This window comes from Gigantopelta aegis, chromosome 4, assembly GCF_016097555.1.
Source record: "Gigantopelta aegis isolate Gae_Host chromosome 4, Gae_host_genome, whole genome shotgun sequence".
In the NCBI taxonomy this organism is placed as follows: domain Eukaryota; kingdom Metazoa; phylum Mollusca; class Gastropoda; order Neomphalida; family Peltospiridae; genus Gigantopelta; species Gigantopelta aegis.
The window spans coordinates 25,217,872-25,244,812 of NC_054702.1; the positions used below are offsets into that span (position 1 = coordinate 25,217,872).

Consider the following 26,941-nt stretch of genomic DNA (forward strand, 5'->3'; position numbering starts at 1 on the left):
AAAAAAGAGACAGACAGACAGATAGAGATAGATAGACAGTCAGAAAGAGACAGTCAGAAAGAGACAGACAGTCAGACATACCAATCGAGACAGGCGGTTCAGAAAGACACTGACATACCGACATACAGATAGAGACAGGCAGTCAGAAAGAGAAAGACATATAAAAACAGACCACTCAAACATACATGCAGACCATAAGTTAAAACACACAAAATCACAGTGAATCAGGGCGCAATAAGTTAGGAACTCATCTGTCTCAGTATGGTGTGTGAATACTGTGCGACAACGTTTAGTTGCCACAACAAGCACATCTACAAGTGTTCTGTGTTGTGATTTCAGAGTTTTTTCATCCGATGTAACAAGGCAAATGAGTTGACGTCGGTCCAGAGGCCCTGCGACAACAGATGCACTGCCACCAGACAAGGGCGGGTCCGCTGTCAGCGGTGTCGATATCTCAAGTGTGTGCAAGTCGGAATGGTCAGGAGAGGTAAATATACCGAGATAAACAAAGAAGAGAACACTTGGTACTGCAGACCCAGTGTAGGCCCTACTTCACTACTAGGGTAGTAATATCAGTATAAAATACAAAGATGTAAATGCTATTAATGTAGGATAACATGGGCGTACATAGGATTTTGAAAAGGGGGGTTCCAATACATAGGATTTTGAAAAAGGGGGTTCCAAAATAGATTGCAGAGATATTGGGCATATATTTCTATGTTGAGTAAATATAATAATGTCAGATATATTAACTTATAAAAAAGCGATTTCGGGGGGGGGGGGGGGGGGGGGGGGTCGTGTTCGGTCGAACACCATCGAACCCCCCCCCCCCCCCCCCCCATGGATAATGGGATTGAACTAGTCTGAAAGGACGTGGAATGTGTGGTTCTTCTACGTCCGAATCTTGTTACATTAGCTGGTATTCAAAACTTGTGGCACCGTGTTTCAAACGTTTCTCAACCGAAATAGTGCAACAAATGGACACACAAACCAAAAATGTATAACCTACCGTACTCCCTAAATCCCTATTGAAGTACATGTAACATTATACATTTTCCAACGACAATCGTCAAAAGTCACCCGCCATTTTAAATATGCTGCATAGAGGGAAGCAACTCGCCGTGTGCACGTGAAGAAAAGTTTTGACATAACGTGCCCCGTGCACTAGGATTGAACGTGATTTACAGGGTTCACTTCCTGATACCAGGGTGAATAGGGCCTCCACGAGTCCAAAATATTGGACTCGGGTACTCGATGGTCAAACTCGACCCGTACCCGAGTACCCGACACTTATGATAATGAGACTAAGGAATAAAGTAAAATAGCATTATGCATCTTGATTCCAGCACTAAATATGGATGCCAAATCATGCCATTGCATTGCATTTAAAAACCGGTTGATACGTTCAGTATTGTGACGGACGGACGGCCAGATTTAAAAAGAGAAACTAACGCATGATCATATAATGCTCTCTAACTTAAGGAACAATTATATAGTTTACCTCATTATTCCAATACACAGTCCAACATCGTTATCTCGAACTTTGTAATTTTGAAAGCTCAGCATATTTCGAGGTCGAGAAGTTGTCCTATGGCATGGTTTTCACTTAATTATTATGTTTAAATCTGGAACCATCGAGATAAATATACTGAACAATTGAAGTAACGCAAATATTTAATTTAAATGTATTTGTTCATGTTACAATTAATTCTTAAATGGCAAAATAGGCCTACAATTTCAACAAAACGTTTCTAATTTTACCCAAACATTAATGGCATTCAAACTCAATAATCTTAAACAAATTAAAGAAAACTGAATTGTATTGGCGCTTCTTTTGTTATTCAGTATATACAAGATCCATTACTGGAATAATTTGTTTGTTTTGTTTAACGACACCACTAGAGCACATTGATTTATTAATCATCGGCTATTGGATTTCAAACGATTGGTCACACAGTCATAGAGAGAAAACCCGCTACATTTTCCCATTAGTACGATGCAAGGAATCTTTTTTATGAACGAAAAATAGCCCACATAGCCCACAGAAAGGGATCGATCATAGTCCCACTGCGCATCAAGTGTGCGCTTTACCACTAGGTGACGTCCCGCCCCAGATAACGAAAAGAGTACATACTGTTAATCTTAATTCGAATAGCGTCAATCGAAGGAAATGGTTTATTTAACGACGCACTCAACACATTTTATTTACGGTTATATGGCGTCCGAAATATGGTTAAGGACCACACAGATATTGAGAGAGGAAACCCGCTGTCGCCACTTCATGGGCTACTCTTTTCGATTAGCAGCAAGGGATCTTTTATATGCACCATCTCATACAGGATAGCACATACCACAGCTTTTGATGTACCAGTCGTGGTGCACTGGCTGGATCAAGAAATAGCCCAATGGGCCCACTGACGGGGATCGATCTCAAACCGACCGCACATCAAACGAGCGCTTTACCACTGGGCTACGTCTCGCACCCTAGGTCAATCGAGGTCGTTGACGTACGTATATACAAGTCATAAACTAGAAGCACTAACTGATGTTGGATATGTAGTTATTAGGGATTGGCGTTATGAGAAAACAAAAACCAACAGGTGGCAACTGCCAAAGATATTTCCAAACAGATGTGGCACGAAGACGCGTGGGAAAATAGAGTACTGGTAACAGGAGGGGACATTAAAATCAAGATATTGCGTGACTCGGACTAATGACCTCCATGCAGAGTACTTTCCACACATACTATAGAGTACAGTTGGGGATCCGACTTCAGTCAGGTGGAGGTTGGGGGGGGGGGGGTCGAAGGGGGGTGAGGGTGGAGCTAGGAAACCCGCTGTCGCCACTTCATGGGCTACTCTTTTCGATTAGCAGCAAGGAATATTTTATATGCACCATCCTATAGACTGGATAGCACATACCACGACCTTTGGTGTACCAATCGTGGTGCACTAGCTGGAGCGAGAAATTCCAATGGAAGAAGGCGGCGGGTTTCCTCAGAACACTATGAGTCAGAATGCTTGATGCTTATTTAAACAGTGTGCTCTAGTGGTTTCATTAAACAAACGTTGACGTTAAGAAACGTTAACTTTCGTAACATGTAATAAAATTGCTGTTGTGTTTGTATTTTATATTAACGACGTCCTATCAAGCTGTGGTGAGACTGTATCTTAAAGTGTTTGGTGTTCTCTTGTAGAGAAGCCGGAGACAGTACAGGCGGCAGATGTTTAATAAGAAGAAGAAATGTTTTATTTAACGACGCACTCAACACATTTTACTTACGGTTATATGGCGTCAGACATATGGTTAAGGACCACACAGATTTTGAGAGGAAACCCGCTGTCGCCACTTCATGGGCTACTCTTTCCGAATAGCAGCAAGGGATCTTTTATTTGCGCTTCCCACAGGCAGGATAGCAGAAACCATGGCCTTTGTTGAACCAGTTATGGATCATTGGTCGGTGCAAGTGGTTTACACCTACCCACTGAGCCTTGCGGAGCACTCACTCAGGGTTTGGAGTCGGTATCTGGATTAAAAATCCCATGCCTCGACTGGGATCCGAACCCAGTACCTACCAGCCTGTTGACCGATGGCCTATCCACGACGCCACCGAGGCCGGTATGATTAATAAAACTGTTGTTGTGTTTGTATTGTGTATTAATGATGTTCTATCAAGGTAAGATGAGACTGTATATTTAACTGTCTTGGCGTTCTCTTGTAGAGAAGCCGGAGAGCGTACAGCCGGCGGATGGTGAGATTCTGTGTCTGGTGTGCGGAGACATTGCTAATGGGATCCACTTCGGCATCAAGACCTGTGAAGGATGCAAAGTAAGGAGTTGTAGTAAGAAAAATATATATTGGGAGCTCCACGCGGTAAGACGTGTTTGTTTCGTTTGTGCACACTGCACGTGCTTTCGTGTGCTCGACTTGGGGGTCCTTCATTTGGTGTTTTTTTGTCAGCGAAATGAAGTTTTCTACTGGGATGTATGCGGCCATTGGAACTGATTGAACGCTGGAACGCTTCTCGTTTCGACAGCCTGCACCACCAGGTTGGATTCTTTTTTAGCGAGATTCCTTGCCTCCACGTCATTTCTCCGTCTGACTGTCGACTTGCTGTTTTTTTTCGTGACTCGTATGACGGCCATTGTGCAGAACGCCACGGTTGTTCGCGTTTAGTCTCTACATGTCCGAGCCTGTCCTAGCAGCACTGGAAGATTGACCGCCCCACTCTAAGAAGAAATAGGAAGCGGGGTCAGCCCCTGCTACTCTTTTTCTAGACTTTACCTTGCTTTATAGTGATACCATCTCGTATCACAGTGATACCATCTCGTATCCTCCGGAGTCGGGCCCGTCCGCACCACTATACCAACCCATGACGACTGGACTATACCCTAGTCTGATACTCTCTCTCGTTCAGACGGATCCGGCTTCTCACGATCTGTATTTCAGCACAGCACTACACCTTCAACGTCTATCAATCTAGTGGTTTTCTTGACGGGATGCAACCCATCTCGTCCCTTTAAGCTGTGCACCCAAACGGCCTTAACGAGGCCACTCGCGTGGACATATCGATCGGACTTTAAACTTTTAGATCTGCGTTCAAAATTTTATGTCGAAATTACTTCTTTCTTTTTTTTAAATGTTATTAAATAGTCCGATCCTCTCTTCTTTCTCTTATTTAATTTTGGACTGTCCTTCTAAAATGCTCCAAATTATATAAATATTCGGCCGAGCAGTCAATTCTTTTTTTATTTTTGGCTTGTAACCTTTTTTTTTTTTTTTTTTATTCTATTAACTTTTTTTACTAATTGCTATTTTCAAAATTCTGCCCATTTTCAACCCCTTACCCCCTCCATCCCGAGTCAGGCCACCGATCTTATCGGAGGTCGGACTCGGGATGGGCGTGTTCGAAACCCTAGTGGTATATGGGCACGTTAAACTAGTTATCATCATATTGGGTGACCCTCCACACCACCCCCTACCCCCCAAAAAAAACCCCACAACAATAAAACAAAATACAAAAAAAAACACAAAACCCACAAAAAAACCTCTTTAATGATTAATGACTGGGACAGTATTTACACCAGGATTATAATATTTTTGCCATACTTGACACCTGGTATAACATGGGTATTATCCATTTGTGGCAACAATTTATTACTGAAATATGCTGAATGCCTGATAAATAGTGACAGAATCAAAACCGCATGAAATGCCGGAGTCGAGATCGCTTTGAGCGGTGCATGTCCTGATGTACAGTAAATACCATTCGGTTTCACTACGATGATATTTGTTAATCAAAATGTTTGTTTTGTTTAACGACACCACTAGAGCACATTGATGTATTACTCATCGGCTGTTGGATGTCAAACATATCGTAGTTTTGACATAGTCTTAGAAAGGAAACCTGCTAAATGTTTCCATTAGTAGCAAGGGATCTTTTATGTGCACCACCCCATAGACAGGATAACAAATACCACGGTCTTTGATATACCAGTCGTGGTGCACTGGCTGGAGCGAGAAATAGTCCAATGGGCCCACCGACGGGGATCTATCCCAGACCGACCGCGCATCAAGTGGGGGCTTTATCACTGGGCAACGTCTCGCTCCTTGTTAATCAAATGGAAGTAGCCCGTCAAGTTATGTTTTGACATATTTTCATTGGAAAATCTCTGATAGTACAGATTACTACTAAGATTTTCGAAATGGTTCAGTGAGAGTGACAAAGCTGTCGCCGAGTCGTACCAAGTCGTACAATAATATATAAGGACCTATCCGGCTAGATAAAATGGGCACTTTTAAACTAAAAGAACACTTTATCGTATTTTACGTAAGTTATGAGTCAAAATCCTTGAGGCGTACGAACCCCATGCACGACAACTAGCACGAGCGTAGGAAGGTGGCAAAAAGTGGGGGGCACACTTTTATATTTACACACTTTTACACTATTATAAAGCAAAATATCTGAAAAGTGGGGGGCACATACCCGCCTTAACCCATCCCCACCCCCCGCGCTTCCTACGCCAGTGACTAGCATAGTTGGTCTATATTGGTATATAACTGTGTTGTTTTTCTCTTTACAAATTTAGAAATTCTTCCGCCGAGGCCTGCTAGAAAATAAGACCTACGTTTGCACGAAGCAACAAGCTTGTATCATAAACCCGAGAAATCGTAACAACTGTCGACTCTGCCGCTACCGGAAGTGCGTCTCCTCGGGAATGTCACGTAGTGGTAGGTATCAGGTTACCTTCTTTCACAGAGTAATCTTTCTTTCTTTCTTTGTTTAAATGAATAACAAAAGTCACAAGTTTGTTTGTAGGTTGTTATTTTCAACTCCAACATGTACTAACAATTTATGATTATGACAAACCACTGTCTCTCGGATCTTTCAGTAGAGTTTGTGTTTTGTCAGAGAACTTCCAGGCGTGTGAACAGAATCTGTTCTCCCCGAGTCTATATTCCAGTAGAGTTTGCGCTTTGTCAGAGAAATTCAAGGTGTATGAACAGAATCTGTTCTCCCCGAGTCTGTATTTCATGGGTCAAGGTCAAGGTCAAAGGGTTTTACGTGCACATTCAGAGCAAGCTGTTGTAGCGCACGAAAGACAGGAAAGGTGGGGGGGGGGGGGGAGGAGGAGGGACCGCCTGCACTGGCCGGTGCAAGGGAGCACCAGCAGTCCGATTGAATCGGTAGCAGGCGGATGGGGGTGGTGGTGCTATGGAATATTGAGTGGAGCGATTTAAACCAAAGAGAAAAAGGTGCGCAGTTTTGTTGATTAATTTGGCGCAATTTTGAGCGGTCGGTCGAAAGGTAAATGTTTGAGCTAGTATAGGTTTAGGAATCGAGTGTAGCTCGTTAGTGGTTCGAGAGTAGCTCGGTATTTATCGACCTTCATGATGCTGGTTGTCTCCCTAGGCTGTCCATAGGGTCCTGAGAAGGACCTGACCTATTCTGGTCGTGGCATGACAGCCCAGAGGAGACTCGTGCAATTGTGTAGACACTGGCAGGCAAGGCGTATTGTTCCGGGGTGGTCGAAGCGCTGGTGTTGGTTTGGTCTTCCGTTTCCTCCGCAGTGACACCAAGTACATTTCCCAGCAGCAAGTATTGGGGTTTGGGGTATATATTCTTTTGTTCGGCCTCCCCCGGGTGTATTGCAATTGTGTACTCGGAGCCGGTATTCTTTTGCCCGGCTCCTTATTAGAGCACGTGTTGGGCCATTATAATGTGGGGCGGATGCATTGTTATCATTAGTCAATGCATCCTGTGTACTGTTGCGGTGAGCATGTTGTCTGTGTGTATTCCTGGTTTGGTGTTAAGGTTGTACCTATTGCCTTACGTCCCTATTCTAGTGTATCCAACGGTCATCATGACCACCCCTCCCCCCCTGCCTCTGTGTAGTTTGGTTAACACAGTGGCTGGGGGGAATTAGTCTATTCTAGATATCTAATTTGAAGGGCACGCCCTTGTAGTATGTGTATTGGTTAAAAAGCCTAGTGCTTAACATATTTATTTTATCATTCAATGAAAGAGCGAAAGAAGAGAGAGATAGTTAGTTGATTAGTAATGAATATTCACATACATCACAGTCATCCACTCTGGCATGCTAGGGTAGTAGTGGCTTATTAATTTGGTTTCCCTGCCCCGAAAAAATTAACAAAGTGATTATCGCTATCTATTGGTAACTGTATACTAAAGTTGTTTGTGGGCTAGCGCCCTTAAACTATATTGATCTTACTTGGTCGGTCTTCTATGTTCTGTTCTCTAGATGTCCTTCTGTGCCTTAGGTGACTTACCGCGTCTGCTAGTTTTATTCATTACTAAAGTGCATGGTGCGAATACATGAAATGTGCGATATATACATGTGGGTATTCTGGTTGTGGATGGCTGGCTTGGACCTTTAGGCGGGCTGAAAAAAAGAGAAGTTGGTAATTAGTGGTCCTAGCCTGTTTGGTATATAGGCTTGGGTTGGCTGGTTAGTTTCTTGTTCAGATGTGTTACTGCGATCACATATGGAGTGGTATGCACGAGTTTGCCAAAACTCGTTTTGAAGAGTAGTTAATAACCTGTTGTATTGACATTAATTTATTCAGAAGTTCGCTACCTCTTCACCTTTGGCCACTTACAGTCGAGTGCATCGTGTCCGAGTTCCAAATTGGTAGCAGCTCTTACGCAAGGGCTTACGAGCAAGTGGTTTTGAACAATCCCTATATATAATCTATTCACACAGGTTTATTTTATAGTTTTGGTTTGGGGGCCTGGCCAATTTGCCAAACATGGTTTTATAATAAATTTATAACATGGTATATACATGAATCTATTCGGAAGTTCGCTACCTCCCCACCTTTGGCCATTTGCAGTAGAGTGCATCGTTTCCGAGTTCCAAATTGGTAGCAGCTCTTACGCAAGGGCTTATGGGCGAGTGGTTTTGAACAATCCTGATATATAATTAATTCACACAGGTTTATTTTATAGTTTTAGTTTGGGGGCCGGGTCAATTTGCCAAACATGGTTTTTTAATAATTTCATAACATGGTATATACATAATCTATTCGGAAGTTCGCTACCTCCCCACCTTTGGCCATTTGCAGTAGAGTGCATCGTTTCCGAGTTCCAAATTGGTAGCAGCTCATACGCAAGGGCTTACGAGCGAGTGGTTTTGAACAATCCTTATATATAATCAATTCACATAGGTTTATTTTATAGTTTTAGTTTGGGGGCCGGGTCAATTGCCAAACATGTTTTTTTAATAATTTCATAACATGGTATATACATGAATCTATTCGGAAGTTCGCTACCTCCCCACCTTTGGCCATTTGCAGTAGAGTGCATCGTTTCCGAGTTCCAAATTGGTAGCAGCTCTTACGGAAGGGCTTACGGGCGAGTGGTTTTGAACATCCCTATATATAATCTATTCACACAGGTTTATTTTATAGTTTTGGTTTGGGGGCTGGGTCAATTTGCCAAACATGAATCTATTCGGAAGTTCGCTACCTCCCCACCTTTGGCCATTTGCAGTAGAGTGCATCGTTTCCGAGTTCCAAATTGGTAGCAGCTCTTACGCAAGGGCTTATAAGCGAGTGGGTTTTTTTTTTTTTTTTTTTTTTTTTTTTCCCTTCGTTACCGACCCACCTTTGACCGCTTGCACCAGAGTGCCTCGTTACCGAGTTGAAGGGTTACAACTCTGGTGTAGGGGTGTACAAGTGGGTGGTTTTGAATTTTATTTATAACTCTGGTTTGGTGGACTGGACGAACCGATAAACTGCTTTGAAGGTTTTATGCTTTAGGCATTTATCCGGGTTTAGTAGAAAGTTGGGCGTTATACGTTTATTATGGTTGGCTTCGGTTATTGATTTTAGCATTAGTTGTCTCTGGGTGGTGTGTAGCGTGCAATCCAGGAGATAGTGTTTCATATCTTCCCGGGTGCCACAATCACATTCTGGTGTTAGTTTGGTAAAGGAGCAGCTATTAAGTTTTGAAGATTGTCCTAGGCGTAGTTTAGTGATTAGCTTATCCACATGTGTTTTTGTGTTTAGGTCTTATGGAGTTGACTAGAGGCTTGATGTTATAGTGTCATGTGTTATTAGTTAGGTCCCAGTTAGCTTGCCATTGGTTTATGTAGTGTTTTTTTGCTTTTGACATTAACTCTGTTATTCCTAAAGGTAGTGTGGTAATTGTGCTGGTAATTGAGAGTGCTGTTTTTGCTCCATAGTCGGCTACTTCGTTACCAATTATCCCTACGTGAGCTGGGACCCATTCGAATACTACTGTTAGATTGAGTTGGTTTAGTTCGTGGAGTACTTTGTGGATGGTTGCTAGGATGTCCGGCCTAGTAGATCTATTAGTTTGTAGAGATTGGATTGAGCTAAGGCTATCAGAGAAGATGACGCTTTTAGGGTATTGTTTATTTCTAATCCAGATTAATGCCTCGTAGATGGCTGTCAGTTCTGCTGTGTAGACTGATAGGTTGTCTGACAACCTGGCGTATTTAACAAGTTTAGAATGTTTGGATACTTTTTCTTCTACTATAGCGAAGCCAACCCTACCGTTATCTGGGTTTTTTTAGCCATCTGTGTAGATATGGACGTGTTCTGGGTAGTTTTCGTTGGCTGCGGCTTCAAACAGTACTTTTTTAAAGGGCGGAAATGGTGTTTCGTCCGTGGCTTTTTTTATTAGGTACGGAGTATGGCATTCCATAGGTTGGTTAATGTTATATAGAGCTGCTGGTATGTTATCAATTCCGACTTCTAGTTCTAGTTTACTGGCCCTAGTGGCAAATGAGTCATTAAGTTTTTAGTTTTTATTAAATTCTAGCCCTGGTTTAGTAGTTATAGGAGTAAGTTCTTGAACTGGATGGTCTAATTTAAGCGAGTGGATTTTTAGGTGGTAGTTAAGATGTTGAATATTGCGGCAGTATTTAAGTGGCATGATGTTAAATTCTACTTCTAGGCTTTGGCCGCTAGTGTTACGTGGAACTTTGGCTATTGTTCTTAGGGCTTGATTTTGGATAACATCTAATTTTTGCAGTAGTTTGGGGTCGGCGCAGCTGTAGGCTTGGGCTCCATAGTCTATCCTGGAGAGTATGCATGCTTTGTAAACCAAAAGCATTGCTTCCGTTTGCGCCCCCAACTGGTGCCTGAGATTGCTCGTAGTAGGTTTAGCGTATTTTTAGATTGTCTGATTATGTTGTTTATATGGTCACTAAAGGTTAGTTTTGAGTCGAATGTTACTCCTAGGAATTTAAAGGTTTTGACCCTTGGGATTGGTTTGTTATTTGAAGTTATTTGGTGATTATCGGCTGAGTTTACCTTATGAAATAGCATGCAGACTGTTTTAGTTTCTGATAGTTTGATGCCCCAGTCCTGTGCCCATTTATTTAATTTATTCATATCGTTTTGCATTAGGCTAAATAGTTGTTTGGTTACTCTGCCTGTGCGCCAAATGGCGCAGTCGTCGGCGAAGAGGGCTGTGTTTAGTGGAGTGGTTGATTTAATCTTACTTTTGGCATTGAGTGCTTTGGTTATGTCGTTGATAAATATATTGAATAAGGTTGGTGATAGGACCGAACCTTGTGGGATACCATTTATTATTTCGTTTTTTTGTGAGTAGTGTCCGTTTACTCTGACTGCTATTGATCGGTTGTGGATAAAATTATTAATGAAGTTGAACATATTGCCTTTAATACCGTTAGTTTTTAGTTTATTGAGAAGTCCCTGGCGCCATACCATATCAAATGCTTTTTCTATATCTATGAAGATTGCTAGTACTTTATTGGATTTGCGGAAGGCGTCATTTATGCTATTTTGTAGTCTAACTATCTGGTCAATTGTTGAGTGTTTAGTTCTGAATGCGCTTTGTACGTTAGTAATTAGTTTATTCTCTAGGAGGTAGTTATTTAGTCTTTTATTGATAATGGTTTCTAAGATTTTGCACAGGTGCGACGTGAGTGTTATCGGTCTATAACTCCCCGGAAGGGAGTGGTCCTTACCCGCCTTTGGGAGGCTAAAGCACTCCGCGTATTTCCACGCTGCGGGCATGCGGCCCTCCTCCCAGATTCTGTTATAGAGCGATAACACTACCTCCAGGGTTGCATCTGGCATATGTTTTAGCAGGGTATAGCTGATTTGGTCTGGCCCTGTGGCGGTGCTTTTTTTTAGCTTTAATGGCCGTTTTTAGTTCTATTAGTGTTAGTGGTTTATTAAATTCGAGATTATCCATGTTAGGTTGTGTATCCATCATAGTATCATTTGTCGGTAGGTTGTTATCTTTCTTAAGTTTTTCGAAGAATTTTTGAGGGAAGTTTTCATTGCTGCTATTTTTGCTAAATGTTTGACTTAGGAGGTCTGCCTTTTGTTTATTTGTGGTGGCTAATTTATTTTTTTGGAGGACTGTAACGATCGTGCGTTGTCCTTGGATGGCATGAACCTTTTTCCACATTTCTCTAATAGAGGTTCTGGTGTTGATTTCCCCGCAGAATGTCTGCCAGCTGGCCTGTTTAGCTTCCGTGATTAGTTTACCTATTTCGTTTTTTGCTATTTTATATTTAGTGTGGTATTCTGGTTTACCCGTTTTTTTAAAGAGTTTTCGCATCCTGTTTCTGAAGCCGCATTTCGCTTGTATTACGTCCGTCCACCAACTGACAGGTGACTTTTTTGTTGGTTTTTTGGTTTTAGGTATATGTTTTTCAGCTATTTTAATTATTTCGTTGGTGATTTTTGTGGTCGCTTCATCGATATCTATATTAGTTTCTAGTTTAATTTGGCTGCAGTCACTTGTAAAGCCTGCCCAGTTGGCTTTACTAAATTTGAATTTTGGTAAGAATTTTTGTTGTTCAGTATAGTCTATATTACTTTTGTAGTTAGTTAATATGGGTAGGTGGTCGCTATTTAGAGTATCTAGTACCACCCATTGGGCGTTTGCTCCTATGTTATTAGAGGTTATGGTAAGATCGATGGCAGATGAGGTTGCTAGCTGGTCGTGAAAGTAGGTGGGGCTGCCGTCGTTGAGACATACTAGGTTGTTTATAGTGATGAAGTTTTCTAGTATATCACCCTGTGTGTCGGAGTGCTGACCTCCCCACAGTGGGCTGTGGCTGTTGAAATCTCCTACTAGGATTAGGTTATTATTTAGTTTAATAAGTTTATTGTAGTCGTTTATAGTTAGCTGTTTATGGGCTGCTCCCGGTGGGCTATAGACATTGATGACGTCTATAGGCATGTTTTTATTTAGTACCGTAAGTCCTAGGACTTCAAGATTGGTATTTAAGGCTTCGTTTTTAATTTCGCTATGTGGGATGGTATTTTTAATGAGCGTGGCTAGTCCACCTCTAGTGCTATTGTCACGGTTTTTATAGTAAGTTGTATAGCCCGGTATTGTAAAATTTTTAGTTGTTATTTTGTTATTATTATTATTTTTCTTTTTTGGGCCAGTTCCTAACCAGGTTTCCTGGATGCATATTATGTCGGGCTTGTTGTTATCGGTGGGGGCGGCGACGCAGAAGGGACCGCCACTGGCGGTTGAGCCGCAAGCTTTGTCCCCTCCTGAGCCGTCCCCAGTACGGGTTTCTTCCTTCTCCTTCCTCTTCCAGTTCCTCCTGTCCTCTTCTTTGGAGGCGGGTCTCCATATACCAGAGACACGGTCGCCCGTGACCCGGTATAGGTGACCCTAAACTCCAACAAGGAGCCAAAGCTGGCTATCAGTCCCCCCAGGTGGGGGGGGGGGGGGGGGGGGGCAAGTCGAGAGCGCACGTACACACGTCTAGTCGCATCGCGAGACAGCTGGAGAGAAAAAAAGAAAAGAAAAAAAAAAGTGATTTAGATGATGATGATAACTAGTTTAACGTGCCCATATACCACTAGGGTTTCGAACACGCCCATCCCGAGTCCGACCTCCGATAAGATCGGTGGCCTGACTCGGAATGGAGGGGGGGGGGGGGGGGGGGGGGGGGGGAGGAGGTGAAAATGGGCAGAATTTTGAAAATAGCAATTAGTAAAAAAGTTAATAAATTAAAGAAAAAAAAGAAAAAGGTTACAAGCCAAAAATAAAAAAGAATTGACTGCTCGGCCGAATATTTATATAATTTGGAGCATTTTAGAAGGACAGTCCAAAATTAAATAAGAGAAAGAAGAGAGGATCGGACTATTTAATAATATTACAAAAAAGAAGTAATTTCGACATAAAATTTTGAACGCAGATCTAAACGTTTAAAGTCCGATCGATATGTCCACGCGAGTGGCCTCGTTAAGGCCGTTTGGGTGCACAGCTTAAAGGGACGAGATGGGTTGCATCCCGTCAAGAAAACCCCTAGATTGACAGTCGATAGACGTTGAAGGTGTAGTGCTGTGCTGAAATACAGATCTTGAGAAGCCGGATCCGTCTGAACGAGTAGAGTATCAGACTAGGGTATAGTCCAGTCGTCATGGGTTGGTATAGTGGTGCGGACGGGCCCGACTCCGGAGGATACGAGATGGTATCACTATAAAACAATGTAAAGTCTAGAAAAAGAGTAGTAGGGGCCGACCCCGCTTCCTATTTCTTCTTAGAGTGGGGCGGTCAATCTTCCAGTGCTGCTAGGACAGGCTCGGACATGTAGAGACTAAACGCGAACAACCGTGGCGTTCTGCAGAATGGCCGTCATACGAGTCACGACAAAACAAGTCAACATAGTCAGACGGAGAAAAACGTGGAGGCGAGGAATCTCGCTGAAAAAGAATCCAACCTGGTGGTGATTTAGACAAAGGCTTTTCTGTGCGGACCTGAACGGAGCCAGCAATTATCGTTATTTTATTGTATTTGTATGGTTTTAACAGCGTTTTCGCTCTAAGTTGCTTTGGTTTAGAATCTAGATTTTAACGAGGTTGGTACGAGGTTGGTACATGGAATAGAATACTTCTAGAGAATTTAAGAGTACGGAACGTGTTAATACCTAATTCAACAAGTTCAAAGAAATAGTATACACAAATACACAGAGTACGTTTTATTGAGTCCTAGCGGACTCTATGTAGATAATTCTAGTTGTGTTAGGAAAAATATGGAACGTGTTAATGCATAATCAACAAGTTCTAGGATTTTTAAGAGTACGGAACGTGTTAATACCTAAATCAACAAGTTCTAAGAAATAATATACACGAACACACAAAATAGGTTTTACTGAGTCCTAACGGACTCTATGTAAATAATTTTCTAGTTATATTAAAAAAGTATACTTACCTTAGTCCAAGTACAATACAGCTCCTAGGGTTATTACCATCATGACCGAGGTCATGATGATGTCTGATGTTATGATGTTGATGATGATGATGTGATGATGATGATGGTATTTCATGGATAAAATATCCTTATTTATAGCACACATACTAAACACGTTGTCCAGGTAATAATATATAACTGTCATCGTGTACTTGTTAAGACGCCTGCCATACCCGTGACAACAATTACACTACTTTGGTGTCTGACTGCTTGTTACGTATTTAAGTAGAGCTTGATGCTAATCAATTTGATTGGCAGATCGCTCGCTAAGTGGATCCCACGGCGGACGTCAGATTACCAAGTAACTAATTTTAATTAATGCGCTTGTAAAAATAAATATATAATCCGTATTGTTATAAAGTTGAAGTTTAGCACTGTGACAGTTATATAATACTAATATATAATATGATTACTAATACATATATTGTGATGATGTTTCTGTTTTAAACATTACTCAAACCATTTTAAGCACAAGACTTGAATTGTACAAGAATGGTTTCAGTTAAAAGTAAATATATGTATTCGTGCACAAACCTTTGTTTGACACCCAATAGCCGATGCCTATTTTTGTGCTAGGGTGTCGTTAAACATACATTCATTCATTCATTCACTCACCCATTCGTTCATGCATTCATTCATTCATTCGTGTGCCAAAACCCCTTAGATTCAGTCTTGTACAATGTTGCTAGTTTGGATACGTTTTTGTTGAATTTTCCCCCCATTGTTTCTGGGCATTTTGAATGACACATATAAATTTGTTATAAAAAATCTTAATAATGCGATCACCTCTATATATTAGTCGTCACTTGTCTTAAACGACCATCTTACTGTTCTTCGATAATATCAGTCTCACATACATGCATCAAACAATCAAATGTTTTAACCTCCAGCCAATCATAACTCATTATTTTATGTTCAGTTATCCATTATTATTGTTGTTATTATTACTGTCAGTTAATGTGTGTATGCTATTACTTATCCGTCATCTTAATATTGATTTAAATGTGTGGGGAAAGGAAACATCCTAATATAGGCCTGTCGATCAATCCCACCGCCATAAAAAGGATGGAATAAATGTTGTTTAAAACTGTTTTAAGAACCCAATCTCTGGTGTAGCCAGAGGATGGTGTCATGCCCTTCCCATCCCCTCCCCCATCCCCATCACCTTTTATATTTTCCTGTCCTGTCTAATCTAACTTAGAAGCCATTTAAGATTTTACCATATTAAACATTGCTATTTCATCCTTTTGTAGTCCTGTTCGTAGCCCGGTACCGGCTCCCACCCAGAGCAAGTTTTAACGACTCAATGGGTAGGTGTAAGGCCACTACACCTTCTTCTCTCTCACTAAACACTAACATTAACAAGTAACCCACTGTCCTGGACAGAAAGCCCAGATGGCTGAGGTGTGTGTGTGTGTGCCCAGGACAGCATGCTTGAAACTTAATTGGATATAAGCACGAAAAGAAGTTTAAATGAATGAATGAATTTAACATTCAGATTCTCCGTGAACTAGTCTCGGGAGAGTGATGGGGAGCTATAGTGATAACTCTCCTTAAATGGGGAGGTATGTTATGTACATTTAATAGACTTTCACACACTGAATAAGTAATAAACTTAACAAACTATTCAAATCTGTATTTTTCTTCCAGCCATTAAGATGGGAAGACCCAGAAAGAACCGGAGAAATGATACCGCTATGAAGAAATCGTCGACAAGACGTCGCCATTCCACCAAAACACCAATCCGTAATGAAATTCCAGACACAGAAACAAAACAACAGGCGTCAAATGATGGCCCCCATCCTTCAGAGCAAGATTTTTTAGACGAGTCCATGGACACTCCTCTGACTCTGAAGGCGCTTTTGATGAGAACCTCACACTTGCAGACGAAGAAAAGAAACCACCGTGAAAAGACAGCTCTTGGACGTACTGCACCACTGGGTACGCCGGCCACAAAATCCGCAGTGACCCAGACCAGTGTTGATTATACGTCCTGCTTTAAGAGTGTGAGTCTGTCTACTCGTGAAGATAGTCCCAAAAAGTCACCGTTTGATGGTTTTGAGACGCAAACTAATACACAACAAGGAAGATACGAGGACTTTGCATCACTGGCATCAATCTCGGTGTCCGTGTCAGCAATGCAGTCTTCACAACTGTCACTGACAACGTCAGTGTCGCAAGTACAATCGTCACTGCTACCGGTGATAAAGATACATACGCCACCATCACCCTTATCGCCATCCTTGTCACCTGAATTAGAGTCGCCATCCTGCTCATCTTCATTGTCACTTGGCTCATCTTCACTGTCAACTGGGTCATTATCACCGAGGTCACTGTCACCCGGATCATCGTCACTATCATATGGGTCAAGATCACTGTCACCAAGGTCGATGTCACCCGGGTCAAGGTCACTGCCGTCCGGGCCACGGTCAATGTCACCTGGGTCACTGTCATTCGGATCATTGTCACTGTCATCTGGGTCATCTCCACTGTCAACTGGGTCAAGGTCAGTTTCACCCGGGTCAACACCCGGGTCATTCATGCTGTCTTCTTCATCAACATCGGTGTCATCGTTATCGCCGTTGCAGTCATCCGGACCACCGTCACCCTTACCAGTCTCACTGTCACACGGGTCAGATCCAGACACCCCCGAGGCATCCCTCACGTCCACAGAAATAGAACACATGCTGATGCTTCTCACCAGTGATGACGTCAACGAAAATGGCGACATGCATGAACTGCAGTCGGTGGATTCGAATGTCACAACAGTTGGCGATTACGCCATGGAAACCAGTTTTGCAGGCTATGTTGACATGGCAACCAGGGTCAAGACGCGTGGTCCAGCTTCAGTTAGTAGGAATTCAAATATGAATCTACTTCAAATGGCGTTAAACGTTAGTTACGGGGAAAGGGAGAATGTTGATCCCCTAGAATCGAAGGAATACATTGACCAGAATAACAACACAAATGCTCAAAACCTTGGTGAAGTTGCCAATGTCAATAAAGTTACAGTCGGGAAGGTGGATAGTTTGTCAAATCAAATGATGTATTCATACCAAGACAGTCGCGGTGATGAGATGAACAAATCGAACGTCATGCACGTGGATGGGTCTGTACTGGTAAAAATCGAAAATGATTCAACTACTTTCCCCAACCATGTGACGTTTTCAGAAAAAGGGCCGTACTTTGATATATGTAATAGTCACGCGTCTTCGTATGCCAAACCGGACGTTAAAACAAGACCCTTGAAAGACGAAACCAACACGTGTTGTAATATAACCAATACATGCACTTTTGATTACATAATTTCTACTATTGAAAATTTTGAAACCTGCACAGTTGCTTCAAGCGAGGATACATACATACCAAACTGTTACCCAGTGAAGCATGTTGCCCCAGACAATCGAAGAGAAGAGAAAAACGGGAACTTATTCCACAATCAGAGACAGTATCAGACAAATCATGGCCAACACGGTGTCCCCATGCCTCAGATACACACTAACAAGGAATACGTGAGCACCATCGTCCAAAATCTGGACCTAATTCGCGATGCGGGTGAAACCTACACCATGGACATATCGTAGATACAGTCACGGGTGTTCGGGTCCTGGTTGGAGTTTATGAGTGTTCATTTAGTACCAGTGACTCGATGGAACGAGCCATACCCTGTGTTGTCGTATATATTGTCAACACAGGGTATGACTTGTTCCATGGAGTGGTATTAACTAATTATCCACAAACTCCAACCAGGACCCTAACACCCATTGATGCAATAGGTAGAATGTCAATGACAGCATGGTCACTAAACGTATGCCATTGATATCAGTTGTATCAAAATGTGGTTGAATTTCATTATCAGGACAGAACGGTAGATCAATGCAACAGAACAACGTGCACGGCAAATATGAACATGATTCCAAAACATGCACCGCCAGTAGTAACAGACGCAAGATTGGATTCAGGAGAAGTTTGGGAGGTGCAAATAAACCCCCTTTTGGCGATGTCTTTTTTTCTTTGCAATTTTATGTTTCAAAAAAATATAAATAAATAAATGTTACTAGTCTTTACAAAAACGTATCCCTTTTAAAAACGTTTAATTAAATGTGATTGGAAACAATGTCACGACCATTATTTTGTAAATGCAATAAACATGCATCCGGTAAGAGCAGAATACCGGATTAGATAGTGCAGCTATTAACTACTTTTATGGGACATTTTCCCTGTGCGCGGTTTTGTTTTATTTTGTGTTACTCTTTTTTTTTCCATTCTCCATTCTAACCTGGCTATTTCTCGCTCCAGCCAGTGCACCACGACTGGTACATCAAAGGTCGTGGTATGTGATATCCTGTCTATGGGATGGTGCATATAAAAGATCCTTTGCTGCTAATCGAAAGGAGTAGCCCATTAAGTGGTGACACAGCGGGTTTCCTCCCTCAATATCTGTGTGGTCCTTAACCATATGTCCGACGCCATTTAACCGTAAATAAAATGTGTTCAGTGCGTCGTTAAATAAACCATGTCTTTCCTTTCATTCTAACTTTCCCAGGATAAAGCCGATATCTTTAAGGACAATTATTTTATTCGAGTGGCGCGGTTTGTGTTAATCGCTCCTGTGCCGCGCAAAATGGTTAAAGGTGTGAATGACAATAGTCACGCACTGACATAACGTACACGCAATAAATCGGATAAAATCCGGATATCATGATTGACATTTTAATATTACTTATGAAATGTTCGTACATCTAACAACAGTAAGTTCTAGTTTTAGATACTAATCCATTGATTCAATTGGCATTCCGGGTTCGTGCACAAAATTCTATACACGAAATGAAAGAAAAAAACCGGTTGCTGTTGTGCCTGGTTTGACAATACCTCAAGTTAAATTAGGTGTGGCTGTGTTGTAAGAAATGCAAATCCAACAGAACTGTAATATTTTATATTTTGACAACCATATTATAAATTATTGCACCTATCTAGTAACGAGTGTTCCATTACCTTGCGGAGTAAAGGGAAATACATGTTTGCATTGATTTCGTACAATTTTGTATAAATCTATCCGTGACTCTGCCGTTCAAACAATTTATTACCAGGAGTTAAAAAAGAAAGAAATGTTGTATTTAACGACGCACTCAACACATTTTATTTACGGTTATATGGCGTCAGACATATGGTTAAAGACCACACAGATTTTAAGAGGAAACCCGCTGTCGCCACTACATGGGCTATTCTTCCGATTAGCAGCAAGGGATCTTTTATTTGCGCTTCCCACAGGCAGGATGGCACAAACCATGGCCTTTGCTGAACCAGTTACGGATCACTGGTCGGTGCAAGTGGTTTACACCTACCCATTGAGCCTTGCAGAGCACTCACTCAGGGTTTGGAGTCGGTATCTGGATTAAAACTCCCATGCCTCGACTGGGATCCGAACCCAGTAACTACCAGCCTGTAACCGTCACATTAATTTAGCACCACCGACAAGACTGACAGTATGAACTGCAATATTAAATGATGACTTCGAACTAGCCCATCCGAATTGCCATTTGGTATATATAGAATACTATACGAGTTTTCGCTAGATATAATTTTTACGAAACGAGTGAACTTCCCAAGGTATCTGACCTCACTTTCGTTCGGTCAGATACCTTGGGAAGTTCACGAGTTTCGTAAAAATGATGTCTAGCGAAAACGAGTGTGGTATTTTATTTATTACCTACCTTCAAACAATTGAATATTTGTCATAAAAAATAGAAATTCCTGCATTTCGAATATGTAAACATTTCACACTGTGGCGGAATGATATCACAAGACTGTGCACCATGGTATGTCCCAAAGGTCGCCGCTTAACAAAATAGTTTGTTCTACTTCCGGGTTTTTAAAAAAATCCATATTTCGTCCCCAAACCAGTTTGCTACCTGTCTGTTCGTCCCAGTTTTACATATATACATGTATATTTTTATTACAGAAAAAAAATGAATGAAATATATAGTAAAAGTTGTGGAATGTTGACAACGTAATTTTTCATGAATGAAAAAAAAGAGTCCCGGTAGACTTACTGTCCAACCAATGAAAAGACGTATTTGTACGACACCGCTATACGTTCACCAGGTGGGTGATAAAATTATATATTAAGAACTATAGCAGACCGCGGTGAATGAGCTCTCTCCCAAAAGAGAACTATGTAATGACACCTTATAGAAAATGAATGGAAATTCCATCTGAATGTACAAATAATTAGAACTAATACAATTTCGGAAGTACATGTATGGTTATCAGTCACTTTTAAATTAGTATCCATTAGTTGTATGTATATTAAAGTGTTATGTAGTTACTAGAATATAATTACTAACTTGCTAGATGCTAATGACTTTTTACATCTTGTTTGTGTAAATTGGCATTAAATATTTTTATTATTAAATGTACATACCGGTATGCTGTTTTTATTTTCATATATATATATATATATATATATATATATATATATATATATATATATATATATATATATATATATATATATATATATATATATATACTCTTCAAAAAAAGAAACGCAAAAGGGTATAAATGGGTTATAACTCCGATTTTATGTTTCCTACCGGTTCATGCTTTGTGAATATAAGGTCATTGCATGTCCCAAACACATTCCCACGGTTACATTCGATAAAACGCAGCTACTGTACAATAAAGTTCCAAAATGTGAATATTCGCAAAAAACGCAGCCACGTGCAAACCATGTCACCACTGCACGTGCGTTGTCTGCACGTGCAACATGAACACCGACAGTATAAAAGTGCAGGGTGTTCGCTTGCCTGGCCTCTGTATCTGGCCGACAGTTGACAATCCAGGACATGCCACGTCTCAGTGAACCGCAGAGAAACAATGCCATCGGCCGACTAGACGCAGGCGAATCCAGAACGGCCGTTGCCAGGGCATTCCATGTGTCCCCCAAGCACCATCTCCAGACTGTGGGACCGTTACCAGCAACATGGATCAACACGTGACCTCCCTAGATCCGGTCGACCACGGGTCACTACCCCCGGGCAGGACCGCTACATCCGGGTACGCCACCTTCGGGAACGATTGACTACTGCCACCTCCACAGCCGCAGCAATACCAGGTTTGCGCAGGATATCCGACCAGACCGTACGGAACCGCCTACGTGAGGTAGGAATTCGTGCCAGACGTCCAGTTCGAGGTGTCATCTTAACACCACAACACCGTCGACTCCGACTGCAGTGGTGCCAGATTCATCGACAATGGCCTCAACTGCGATGGAGACAGGTGTGGTTCAGTGACGAGTCCCGATTTCTGCTCCGACGTCATGATGGAAGATGTCGCGTGTATAGGCGTCGTGGTGAACGTTATGCGGCAAACTGCGTGCAGGAAGTGGACAGATTCGGCGGGGGTAGTGTCATGGTGTGGGCAGCCATCTCACACACTGGCAGAACTGACCTGGTCCACGTGCAGGGCAACCTGAATGCACAGGGCTACATTGACCAGATCCTCCGGCCACACATCGTTCCAGTTATGGCCAACGCCAACGCAGTGTTCCAACATGACAACGCCAGGCCTCACACAACACGTCTCACAACGGCTTTCCTACAGAACAACAACATTAATGTCCTTCCTTGGCCATCGATATCACCGGATTTGAACCCAATTGAGCATCTATGGGACGAGTTGGACCGACGCCTCCGACAGCGACAACCACAGCCCCAGACCCTGCCCGAGCTGGCAGCAGCCTTGCAGGCCGAGTGGGCCACCATCCCCCGGGACGTCATCCGTACTCTGGTTGCTTCAATGGGCAGGCGGTGCCAGGCAGTTGTCAACACACGCGGAGGCCACACCCGGTATTGACTCCAGATGACCTTGACCTTGGTGGTGTGTCCTATCACTTACTCACAATGGACTAGAGTGAATTGTGAACAATCCTGCAACATTTGGTAATTATCGGACTCACCATTCAATAATTAAATCAATTCTCCAAATGTTACGACAATGTGGTTTTGCGTTTCTTCTTTTGAAGAGTATATATATATATATATATATATATATATATATATATATATATATACTCTTCAAAAAAAGTAGGGGAACCTGAAATATTAATATACGTTTTGATCACAGACATCCTAATAAAGAACGTTCAGGTCTGTTTATCAACACACCGAAACACATTCCATAGTTTGCAAATGCATCACGCAGTTGCCCCGTACACGTGCGTGGGGTGTCATTCTCGATTTTGACAATTTCCAGGAAGGAACACTATTTCTGTCAATCAATTTCATTCTGTTGATCATACAGTTGTTATTGTTTTGTTTTTAGTCATTTTTATTGTTTGAATTTGCGATTTACTGATGATAAAAAAACGTCAACTTACAAATTTCACTTCTTACCCCAATCGTCAAGATCTTCAAGTCCTTCAAGATCTTTAGTGGTCATAAAACCTACTGTAATACTAAACTACCGGTTGTAATGTTTGTCCAATTAATTCACTATTATCATATAACCATTCCCCACAGCTAATATACCTTACAATTTTGGCAATTGTAAATTCTTATTAGAGTTCCCCTACTTTTTTGAAGAGTATATATATAGTTTAAAATGTGCTGAGGTGTTGTCAAAACACATCTTTCCTTTCATAAACTGACACTTGCGTACTTTTAAGTGTGATTGCACCCAGAGACTGACTTGCTTATATCCTGTATCATACTGGCAATTATAGGCTAGTATATTGGGAGTATTATAGTGACTCGTCTCTTCTAACCCGGTTTGCTTTAAATTGATGTAGCTATACAAGCTTAGTTTAGCCAATAGTCCTTTTTTCAGTATCGTTTTCTGTATCTATTTTTAACTTACAATAGGTTATAAATTAAGGTCATTCACACTTATTTAGATCGTTCTAGTCTGTTTTGTAATACGGTTAATGCAACAGCATATAGCAGCAAACAACACATGGCGAATTACAGTAAATAGATGAAATATACCCGGCTTTGAAAATAGAAAAAAGACACCGAAATTGAAGTTTGTGACGCAAATGGTTACGGATGAACGAAAATGAGATGCAGGGGAAATTCCTTTTATGGTACGTTTTATTATATTACCAAGGTCATCACACTTGGAGGCAATGAATAGAAAAGGAAGAAGTTTCAAAAATAGCATCCTGAATGCGCTGACTGCATTGTTTTCTGTAACACAAATCCATAGCAAGCGGAGCTGTTTGTTAGACTATGTATAAAAGAAAACGAAATATAATATTACATAACAACAACGTTTTTCGTAAACAGACCATCAAAACATCTATTTACGGAGTATTTCATTTTTACGAATAGACGAAAACAAAAAACATAAGCTGTAACTGAGCCTTCCTCGGTCATATCTGAGCTTTATATCATAGAGCACAACACCCCCCCCCCCCCCCCCCCCCCCCCCCCCCCCACACACAATTATTCCCAAACAAACTAACAATGTTAAATGTTTAAAATTGACCTTGGATTAGCCTACATCATACACTTCAGGCCCGTAGTATGGTGGACATTATTGGGGGGGGGGGGGGGGGGGGGGCAGTTGAACGAGCGTAACGGTTATCAAATCATATATATATATATATATATTGGGGACCCCCCCCCCCCCCCCCCCCCCCGCTACGGGCCTGCACTTAAATAATAAAGTAATAGCAAAATTAAAAAAAAAAAAAAAAACATTTTTAAAATTTCAAAGTTCTTTCTGATACAGATAGGGAAACGACAAAAAAAAATGTCGGTCTGTGGTCAATCTAATTATAATTAGCTGTTGGGGCTCATGTCCAGTTGACCTTTCATTCGACCAATCAAAACCTTACTTGCAAAATCATGCCAGTGATTTGAAAATAATTTGAAAATATTCGGGATTATGCTGAGGGTATACGAAATGATTCGGGTGAAATACGAAGTATGCCGGAAACTAATTTCAATATAAAATCTTATATAAAATTCGTTTCAGGACGAAAAAAAAACCGTGATGGTATAGCCATAAAATCTGTTTATACCAGTATACAATCCAGAGTGTATTACTGCACTTTTCCCCCTGGTTTTTTCAATGTTGAAATAGACCAACAAGTTCGCCTATTGCATAAATAGTCTCGCCTGATATTTTTAGAATTTGTATGCTCCCGAATAACGCTATAAAAGGCGAAGTGTAATTGGTCGATATTTAAATTGTTATTTATAGATGAAATGTCACCAGGACATGGGAGTCCACGCAATGCTGTTAGATCTACTGGTATATACCAGTAAAGCTAATTTTAATCAGATTGGTCTGTGGTCAGGCCAAAGTTCCAGAATTGATGCGGCGATTCGACATTTGTCTTCTTTTTTATCCCCTTGGATTGCACAGAAAAGGTGGGTGTATTTAGGGTGGGTTTTTTTTATGTCCTCCTCATCTGCCTTGGTCCATCCTCAATGACCATGGTGCCCCTTCGCTTGCCTTGGTACCCTAAATATTTTCCTTTACCTTTTCCATATAGCCAAAGCAATTTTTATTACTTCCAGTTTGGCCGCAAATATTTTTAAAACAAGCAATGCTACTCATTCAGAACAGGACTTGTTTTAAAGCTAATGGTCCAAGCCAACATATAGACCATTTTGGCTCCAAATGTGGTTTTCATGTCCTAGCAAGAAACGTCCGGCAAAAATCGATATCACACCGCGGGATAATTAAAAAAGAAAACAGACCAGACATTTATTTTGTTTGGCTTTATGTCCAACTCCAAACAAATAATGATTTTATACATAGACACAGTTAAAGTTTGTTTTTGTTCAACGACATCACTAGAACACATTGATTATTATTATTGGCTACTGGATGTCATTTGGTTATTTTGACATATAATCTTAAAGAAGAAACCCGCTACATTTTTCCATTAGTAGCAAGGGATCTTTTATATGCACCATCCCTGAGACAGTATAGTAAATACCACGGCCTTTGATATACCAGTCGTGGTCCACTGGCTGGAACGAGAAATAAACCAATAGGCCCACCGATGAGGATCGATCCTAGACCGAAAGCGCATCAAGCGGGCACTTTACCGCTCAAATGACTGAGCTAAATGGGGCCATTCAAATAATACGTAACGCTCCCGGGGGTGGGTGTAGGTCCATACGTTATATGTAGCGCTACGGGGATGGGGGGTGGGTGGGTGGGGGATATTTAACAGCGTTACGTAACGCACTACTGGATTTTTTAATTAGAAATGTTTTTTTTACATAGGTAGTTATAGCTAGGCGTAAACACAATAATAATGAGTCGGTCGAGTGCTCGCTTGAGGTGCTTACGTCGCAGGATCGAACCACCTCCGTGGATCCATTCAGCTGATTAGTTTTTTCTCGTTCCAAGCAGTGCACTACAAGTGGACAAAGGCCGTTTATGTGCTCTCCTGTCTGTGGGAAAGTGCATATAACAGATCCCTTGCTGCATTAGGAAAAAGGAAGGAAGGAAATGTTTTATTTAACGACGTACTCAACACATTTTATTTACGGTTATATGGCGTCAGACATATTATGGTTAAGAACTACACAGATATTAAGAGAGTAAACCCGCTGTCGCCACTTCATGGGATACTCTTTTCGATTAGCAGCAAGGGATCTTTTATATGCACTATCCCATAGACAGGATAGCACATACCACGGCCTTTGATGTACCAGTTGGAGCGAGAAATAGCCCAATGGGCCCACCGACAGGGATCGATTCCAAACCGACCGCGCATCAAGTGAGTGCTTGACCACTGGGCTACGTCCCGCCCACATTAGAAAAGATGTTGCGGGTTTCCTCTGATGACTACATGTCAGAATTACCAAATGTTTGATATCCGATAGCCGATGATTAATCATTGTGCTCCATTGGTGTCGTTAAACAAAACAAACTTCTTCTTTTTTACATATTAAGACTGTATAATGTAGTTCGACGGTACAATATAGGCGGATTTAATCTTAATAACGTTTTGACCGAATGTCTCTGGAACGTTTTAATATAGTTTATTAAGACTGTTAAAAGGATATTTCTCAGTTTGCTGCAATTTTTAAGATGTTATCGACTAACAGACTTTTTAGCGATCGTAATTACATATCAAATATATTTTTCTGCATAAAATATTAGTGGCTATATATTAAAAGTGTTTCTGATCGTTCTAATATTTATAAGGTTAAATTTCATTTTATTTCC

General features: G+C 41.3%; 2 protein-coding genes across 2 annotated transcripts in view; one reads left to right on the top strand and one right to left on the bottom strand.

Moving 5' to 3' along the window:
- Positions 1-1,074, bottom strand: part of LOC121370268 (cell death regulator Aven-like) — a 27,772-nt gene extending 26,698 nt beyond the window's left edge. The window contains exon 1 of the mRNA XM_041495399.1: positions 1,010-1,074. Within this exon, the coding sequence (XP_041351333.1) occupies positions 1,010-1,039 (30 nt within the window). The 5' untranslated portion in view covers positions 1,040-1,074. The remainder of the gene's footprint in view (positions 1-1,009) is intronic.
- The window catches only part of LOC121370265 (serine-rich adhesin for platelets-like), a 26,343-nt gene extending 7,599 nt beyond the window's left edge, over positions 1-18,744 (top strand). Inside the window, exons 3-6 of the mRNA XM_041495394.1 lie at positions 340-487; positions 3,722-3,828; positions 6,090-6,231; positions 16,394-18,744. Coding sequence (XP_041351328.1) covers positions 340-487; positions 3,722-3,828; positions 6,090-6,231; positions 16,394-18,327 — 2,331 coding nt within the window. The 3' untranslated portion in view covers positions 18,328-18,744. The remainder of the gene's footprint in view (positions 1-339; positions 488-3,721; positions 3,829-6,089; positions 6,232-16,393) is intronic.
- The last annotated feature ends 8,197 nt before the right edge of the window (positions 18,745-26,941 follow it).